The 8,791-nt window shown below is 40.9% G+C and overlaps 1 protein-coding gene across 1 annotated transcript; it reads left to right on the plus strand.

The window, feature by feature from the left end:
- On the plus strand, positions 1,878 to 5,206 carry LOC107633294 (uncharacterized protein K02A2.6-like). Its single transcript, XM_016336936.1, has 4 exons — positions 1,878 to 3,281; positions 3,437 to 3,613; positions 3,746 to 4,504; positions 4,961 to 5,206. The coding sequence occupies exons 1-4, from the start codon at positions 1,878 to 1,880 to the stop codon at positions 5,204 to 5,206; spliced, it is 2,586 nt and encodes an 861-aa protein (XP_016192422.1).

An 8,791-nucleotide genomic window follows, 5' to 3' on the forward strand; every position in this document is an offset into this window, starting at 1 on the left:
GCACACGTTGGGAAGGTCATTCTGTTGAGGGCGCTAGCACAGGTTGTGCGAGCGAACAGACATTGTGAATTTTGGTACCTGTGCGTACACACACCTCTATGTGTACGCACACGTTTTAAAACTTCTCTAGGGCATGCCGCGCACACCCCTGTGCGTACTCACATACCCTGTTTCTCAAATTTAAACTTTGTTTTCAACTATTTCACCTTCCCAACAAGATTGTAAGCTTTTGTGACACCATTTTAAGGCTTTTGGGCTAAATTTTGGGCATGAGAACATGGGAAATAACCTGAGGGTTTAGTTGATGATTATTATGAAAAATTAGAAAACAGAGGCTTAGGTTTCAGGTATATTGAGGATGTGTTTGACGGTATGTGAAGAATGATTGATATATGAGATGAGAACTGATGAACTATTGAGTTCGGAATTGAAATGTGAATTGATAGTAGTTGAGATGATTTGAGGACTCGGAATGGGAATGTTGATTTGACAGTGGTTGAGATGAGTCGAGGACTCGAATGTTCAATGATGATTCATTGATGTATTAAAAATGTTTTCTGAAAAACCACTGAACTACTGGTTTAAATTGAGATTATGAGACGCTATGTGCCCGGCAGGGACAGCGGTTGGATCCCTCCTGTCGAGGTAGAGGCGGCGGCGTAAGGACGGTGGTTAATCCCACTTATGTTGAGATGTGAGGTCTGAGGCAAGAGTATCCCGCTCGCATTCCTTCAGATTAATAGAGTGTGCAGGCACAAAACCCTGGACAGTTATCTGAGCATTATCTCTCTGGAGTTCCCAATGATGATTCCGAAGGGCGACGTCTCCATGGAGATGTGTCAAGTTGGCAGTTGAACCGACAATGTGATATCACGGCCAGTAGGGCAGGCATTCATCATTTGCATTTTCTATCTATTCGTCTACTTTGCCGACTTTAAATTGTATCCCTAATTGGATAACATGCCTATTCGCTTACTTGAACTACTTGCCTTAATATATATATATTACCCTGTTTATTGTTTTAGTTATACCTTAAGATGAGATCTTTTGATGGATATGAAGTCTAGGATTGCCTTTGGCATCCCGGGGTCTTATATCCTACATCACTGGGCACTGTTACCATACTGAGAACCTTCGGTTCTCATACCGTATTTCTGTTGTATTTTTCAGATGCAGGTCGCAATCCACCTCGGTGAGTTGCTTGGATGGTGACAGAAGCGGAGGATCTTGTTACTCATGGAGTCTTTTTAATTTATTTTGTTCATACATCTCTCATTTTGTATTTTACATTAGCCTAGAGGCATGTATTGAGAGAACAAAACTTGTATAAGCCCTTTTAAACTTCAGATTTTGTTTTGTCTATATATATGACTAGCCGGCTTAAACTTCGCGAGCCGTGGCTAGATTCTTATGATATTATACTATAATATTTTGTTATATTGTATCTATTTCTTGTGCTTTAAGTTAGTAGCTTCGTTAGTACGTTTTGCGCTTTTTAAATCCTGTTTTGAGCTATACCTTTCATCAGGCTTCTAGATAATATTAAGTCTTTTGATATATTATATGTATGATATTAGAATTTTCGTAAACTTTGATTAACCTTTGCTTTATGGCGTGAGGTAAAGCTTAGGCTAATTAGGGTGTTACATTTAGTGGTATCAAAGCGGTTCATCCTCGTGAGCCTGAGGGATGGACCGATTGTGCTTCATTGCATACTCTGTGTGTCTTTTTTTTTCTTTGATGCTATTAGGTTATCTGCTTGATATTGCATAGCATGCTTATTTGTGAGTGCCTGTTTGGGAAAATTGAAGCACTAGGATTTTGATATTGAGACTGATCACCTTGATATCGATTATTTGGTGTAGACAAGAACCCTAATGGCCACTCGCAGACGAGGTCGAGCACGTTCACGAGAAAGTAGAAATGAGCAACCGGCTGACAACTATGCCAAATTCATGGTGGCCATGGCTAATTTGGCGAAGACCATTGAAGCCAATGCTGCTGCGACTTTGCAAGCTGTGCAGAGTTTAGGCCAACTGGCCAGAAATTGCAACGGAAATGGTGAAGGGAATGTGAATGATAATGCTGAGGGACATGGAGATAATGCGGGAGGTGCCTCGATGACCTTGGCGACTTTCCTCAAGGTTCATCAGGCAATTTTCCGAGGATCAACTAATCATACTAAAGTGGACAACTGGTTTCAGGCCATGGAGCGTGCTTTACAGGCGCAGCACGTTCCGAATAATCAATATGTTGAATTTGCTGCTTATCAGCTGGCAAGAGAGGCCCAACACCAGTGGCAAGCAGAGTGCCATTTGCTACAGCTCCAGAATGCTGATGTCCCTTGGGATGTATTCCAGACGGCCTTTTACAAGAAGTACTTTCCTGAGTCTGCAAGGGAAGCGAAGGAGATGGAACTGATGCAGCTAAAGCAAGGTTCCTTGTCAGTGGCAGACTACACAAGCAAGTTTGAGGAGCTTTGTAGGTTTTTTAGGGTCTGTCAGGGTGCCCCAGAGACCTATGAAAGCTGGAAATGTATAAAGTATCAGAGGGGGTTGAAGGATAACATTATGACTGCTGTGACTCCTATGGAGATTCGTACCTTCTCTGAATTGGTAAATAAGGCAAGAGTGGTGGAGGAGTATGCCAAGACAGTAGCGGCGTCCAAGGATACTCATGGAGGGAATACTAGTAAAGGACGTGGCAAGTATTTCCATCTGAGGGGACAAAGTTTCAAGAGAGGAGGATATGCACCTCAAGGTCAAGGAGGCTTCAGAAAGAACACTCAAGATCAGTTTCAGCATGGCAAAGGGAGAGGAAACCAGAGTAAGATTTCTCCAGATTTGACTTATGTGCGTTGTGGATATTTTCACCCATATGACTCGTGCAAGATTGGTTTAGGTGGTTGTTTCAACTGTGGATTGCCTGGCCACATTGCGAGGGATTGCACTCATGGGAAGAACCCGAATGCGGGTCAGAGTCAGCATCAAGGTCGAGTTTTTGCTGTGAATGCCAAGGATGCTTCTAAGGCGGATCCGTTAATAAGAGGTATATGTTTAATTGGTGATAAAACATTAATTTCATTGTATGATACTGGAGCTTCACATTCGTTTATTTCGTTTACTAAAATTGAGGAACTATGCTTGAAAGTGTCAGAATTAGCATTTGATCTGCATGTACATACTCTGCATCAGACAGTGGTGACTAGGTCAGGTTGTAGGCAAGTAGTATTCAAACTTGAGGGTAGAGACTTTGTGCATGATTTGATTTGTTTGCCAATGGTTGGATTGGAGATGATTTTGGGGTTTGATTGGTTGTTAAAGAATCGGGTTTTGTTGGATTGCTTTGAACGGACAATCCAATTTATGCCAGAAGGAGAAAATGATTTAGTGGTAGCTGAGGGTTATTACCTGAACTCTGTAATGGTGCACTGTAGTGGGGAGAGTGTCAGGGTTATATCTTGTTAACTGCTAATGCTTCAGGCGATGCCCAGAACTTAGATCAGATTCCGGTAGTTAGAGATTTTCCAGAGGTAATCCCGGAAGATATCCCTGAGTTCCCACCTCAAAGGGAGATTGAATTTGCGATTGAATTGGTACCGGAAGCTGGACCAGTATCGATTGCACCGTATAGAATGGCTCCGATAGAGCTGGCAGAGTTAAAGACTCAGTTGGAAGAGCTTCTGAACAAGAGGTTTATTTAATCGAGTGTGTCACCATGGGGAGCGCTAGTTTTATTGGTGAAGAAGAAAGATGGAGGAATGCGACTGTGTGTGAATTACCGACAGTTAAATAAAGTGACTGTGAAGAATAAGTACCCGTTGCCAAGGATAAATGACTTGATGGATCAATCGCAAGGAGCCGGAGTGTTCTCCAAGATTGATTTGAGATCCGGTTACCATCAGATAAGGGTGAAAGAGGATGATATCCCTAAGACTGTGTTTAGGACACGCTATGGGCACTACGAGTTTGTGGTGATGTCCTTTGGGTTAACGAATGCACCTGCTGTTTTCATGGACTACATGAACAGAGTCTTTCGTCCCTTTTTGGACAAATTCGTGGTGGTTTTCATAGACGATATCTTAGTTTATTCTAAGATGGTGAAGGAGCATAAGGAACACTTGAAAATTGTGTTGCAAATCTTAAGGGAGCGGAAATTTTTTGCTAAGTTGTCCAAGTGTGAGTTCTGGAAGGAGGAGGTGAAGTTGTTAGGTCACGTGGTAAGCAAAGGAGGGATATCGGTGGATCCTTCTAAGGTAGAAGCGGTGATGGAATGGGAAAAACCAACGACGGTGACGAAAGTTAGAAGTTTCTTAGACTTATCTGGATATTACCGGAGATTCATTGAAGAATTTTCCCGGATTGCACTACCGATGACTAAGTTGACAAGGAAGGAAGTGCCATTTGTGTGGACGTCGGAGTGTGAAGAGAGTTTTCAAACTTTGAAGCAAAAGCTAACTTCAGCACCTGTTTTGATTTTACCGGAATCGCATGAACCATTCGAAGTATATTGTGATACTTCTTTGAAAGGTTTGGGTTGCGTGTTGATGCAACACCGGAATGTGGTGGCTTACGCATCGCGTCAGCTGAGACCTAATGAGGTAAATTACCCAACTCATGGTTTGGAATTAGCGGCGATTGTGTTTGCACTGAAGACTTAGAGGCACCACTTGTACGGAGTGAGGTTTAGTGTCTTTTCTGATCATAAGAGTCTCAAGTACATCTTTGATCAGAAAGAGCTTAATATGCGTCAGAGGAGATGGATAGAGTTGCTTAAGGACTACAATTTTGAACTGAGTTATCACCCTAGAAAGGCGAATGTGGTAGCAGACGCATTGAGTTGGAAATCTTTAACGGTAGCTTAGATGAGGATCAAAGAAGAGGAGTTAGTGGATAAGTTCGTGGATCTTAAGCTAGATATTGGTGAAGTTGCCAGAAGAGCTTGTTTGAATCAATTACAGATTTCAAGTACATTTAAAACGGAGATTCAGAGGGCTCAGCAAGATGAGCAAAAGCTTCAGCAGTTATTTCAACCAGTTGGTGAAAAGAGGCTTGGAGAATTCACCAAAGATGATGAAGGATTGTGGAGATATAAGGGGAGGATTTGTATACCGGATGTCGGAGTTTTAGACAAGACTTATTGTCGGAAGCTCATAACAGTGGGTTTTCTATTCATCCTGGAAGTACAAAGATGTATTATGATTTAAAGAAGATGTTCTGGTGGCCTGGGATGAAAGGTGATGTAGCTATAGTGGTATCCAAGTGCCTGACATGTCAGAAGGTGAAGATAAAGCATCAGAAACCGTCAGGGATGTTACAGCTACTTGAGATTCATCAGTGGAAGTAGGAAGGAATTGCAATGGATTTTGTGAACGGTTTATCGAGAACTAGGTCGGAATTTGATGCGATTTGGGTGATCGTGGATCGCTTAACCAAATCCGCTCATTTTCTGCCTATTCTAGTGAATTGTTCTATGGAGGAGTTAGCAAGGTTGTACATAAAGGAGATAGTAAGGTTGCACGATGTGCCATCAAGCATAGTGTCGGACCGTGATCCCCGATTCATATCAAGGTTTTGGGGAGCTTTTCAAAGAGCTTTCGGCACAAAGCTATGTCTCAGTACCACATATCATCCGCAAACTGATGGACAGTCAGAAAGGACTATTCAGACGTTAGAAGATATGCTGAGAGTATGTGTATTAGATCAACCTGGGAGTTGGGATCGTTACATGCCATTGGTGGAGTTTGCGTACGACAATAGCTTTCATGCGAGCATTGGGATGGCTCTGATAAACCACTATTTTATGGTTTATCTTGTGCTCAATTGAGCAGTTTTATCAAGCCTTTGCATACTTATTCATACACTTTGCATGATAATACAATGCCTTCCTAGTTTTGTTCTATAATTGAAAACTTTCTTCCTAAAGCTTTTAAATTGTGTATTTTAATTCCCCTTTATACCATTCAATGTCGTGAGCTGTGCGTTAAGTGTTTTCAGGCTTTATAGGGCAGGAATGGCTTAGAGGATGGAAAGGAAGCTTGCAAAAATAGGAGGAGCACAAGAAATAAAAGAGATAACCAGCGAGGAGCGACACGCACGCATGGCTTACGCGTGCGCGTGAATCGGAGTTTGCACGGCGATGCGTGTGCGTGCCTGACGCGTACGCGTGGTACGCGAAAATGACTAGCGATGCGTACGCGTGAGTGACGCGTACGCGTGACATGCGCTACCTACAGAAATTGCAGAAAATGCTCGGGGCGATTTTGGGCCGAGTTTGGACCCAGTTTTCGGCCTAAAAACACAGACTAGAGCCAGGGGACAAGCAGAGACTCAACACACATTCTCATTCGCATAGTTTTAGATTTTAGATTAGAATCTTAGAGAGAAATCACTCTCCTCTAGGTTTTCTTCACATTGACAGTTTTTAGAGTTTTATGCTTTTGCTTTGGAAATTGAGAAGAGACACTAGCTCCGTTGAAGTTGCTATTATTCTAGTTTATTTTCTTATTCCTTTACTCTTTTGATTACTGATTAACCCTGTTCAGATAAGGATGTTGCATTTTAGGATTTATTAATGCAAAGAATTACTTTTACCTTTAATTAATTTTCAGTTCCTATTTTATTTAATTTATCATGTCTTCTTCTTATATGTTTGTGAACGTTGTATCCATGTCAATAGAGTAGACTCCCAACTTGACTTGGGGGTTGATTAAAAGGAGACCCTTGAGTTGGAATACTCAAGTGATTAGTTCAATTGGAAGTTGTTGGCTAACTCTCTATTTACTAACGCTAATCCTTCCCAAGGGAGATGATTAGGACTTGTGAATAAGAGTTAGCTCAATCACTTGACTTTCCTTTATTTAGTAAGGGTTAACTAAGTGAAAACAACAACCTCTTGCTATTCCACATGGGAAAATCCAACAAGGATAGAACTTCCAATTAATCTGCCCCCCGGTCAAGGCTTTTATTTGATTATATAAATTCTCTTTTAACTTTCATTGCTTTAATTCACAATCATTTATTTTCCTGTTCTCCAACTCTCAAAATTTCTCAGAAAACCCCTGACTAATAAGATAGCACCCTTTTTTCAACTCGTTGGGAGACGACCTGGGATTCCTACTCCCATTATTTTTATTCTGATTTTGTGACAACTCTTCTAAATTGATAAGCGGATTTTCTGTCGATTAAGAACTGTACTTGCAACGCTGTTCTTATTATAAATTCTTAATTAGGTAATTTCTGCCTGCATCAATTAATGGGGCCGTTACCGGAGAGTTGCAAACGTGTGCCTTATTATTGGTTATTGTAAATATTTGTTTTTTGCTTGTTTACTAGTTTTTGTTAGTTTAGGACTTAGTTGCTTATTTTTACTAGTTTTTGTTTTTATTTTCTTTAGCTACTATGAATTCTCACCCCGTTGGCTATAAGTTTAGTTCAAATTATGTTGTAGGAAATGGAAGCTACAATGAGAATATGCATCAAGGTTGGGACCATCAAAGATGGGAGGAGCCACAAGGATTTGATCAACCCTCTTGGCAACAACCTCCACCAACATACCTTGCCAAGAGCCTTTTCTTAGTTATTAATTTAATTTCTTGCCAATTTACATTCCTTGTTCCTTATTCAAAATCCAAAAAAATACAATCTCATAACTAATAATAACTACACCTCCCTGCAATTCCTTGAGAGACGACCCGAGGTTTAAATACTTCGGTTATTATTTTTAGTGGGTTTGCTTTAGTGACACACAAGTTTTTGTACGAAAGGATCCTTTGTTGGTTTAGAAACTATACTAGCAACGAGAACTTATTTGTGAATTCTCTACTAGCAAAAATCTGTTTGTCAGGCTCCGAATGAGGCTTTGTATGGATGGAAGTGCCAATCTCCACTTTGTTGGTATGAATCGGGTAAAGTGAGCGTTTTAGGTCCTGATTTGATAGCCGAGACTACTGAGAAGATTAAAAAGATTCGGGAGAGAATTCTAACAGCACAGAGTCGACAGAAGAGTTATGCAGACCAGAAAAGGAAATGTTAGAGTTTGAAGTTGGAGAATATGTATTTCTAAGGGTTACACCGACAACTGGGATTGGAAGAGCGATTAAGACCAAGAAATTGAATCCGAGGTATATAGGACCATTTGAGATTCTAAGGCGGTTCGGGCCAGTGGCGTATCAAGTAGCTTTGCCACCTCACTTGTCTAACTTGCATGACGTATTCCACGTGTCACAGCTCCGTAAGTACACATTGGATGCGGCTCATGTGTTGGAGCCTGAGTCGGTTGAGTTGAGGGAGAACTTGACTTTTCAAGTAACGCCATTGAGAATTGATGACACTAGTGTGAAGAAGTTATGCGGAAAAGAAGTTTTATTGGTTAAAGTAGCTTGGGAGTGAGCTGGAGTAGAATAGCATACTTGGGAGTTGGAGTCCGAAATGCGAAAGGATTACCCCAAGCTATTCTCAGGTAATTCAATTTTTGAGGGCAAAATTTCTTATTTGGTGGGGAGAATGTAAGAATCGCGACTAATTACCTATTTATTTAAGTAATTAATATTGCCCAAATTAGGTTTCGAGAAATTAGAGTGAGAATTTGAGGATTTAAATATGATTTTTGGACTCAGTAGGTTTTTTTTAGTCAGAAAATGTATTTTCTACGAAAAACCGTAAAAAACCACGAACCGGCAGCCGAACTGATCGAACCGGTTTGAGTCTACCCGGTGCTGCGCGAGAAAAAGTGAAACCAGTCAAAAAAACTTTAGAAAAATATTAGAAATGGAAAACTGGGCGTTAATTTT

This window comes from Arachis ipaensis, chromosome B03 (genome assembly GCF_000816755.2).
Source record: "Arachis ipaensis cultivar K30076 chromosome B03, Araip1.1, whole genome shotgun sequence".
In the NCBI taxonomy this organism is placed as follows: Eukaryota; Viridiplantae; Streptophyta; class Magnoliopsida; order Fabales; family Fabaceae; genus Arachis; species Arachis ipaensis.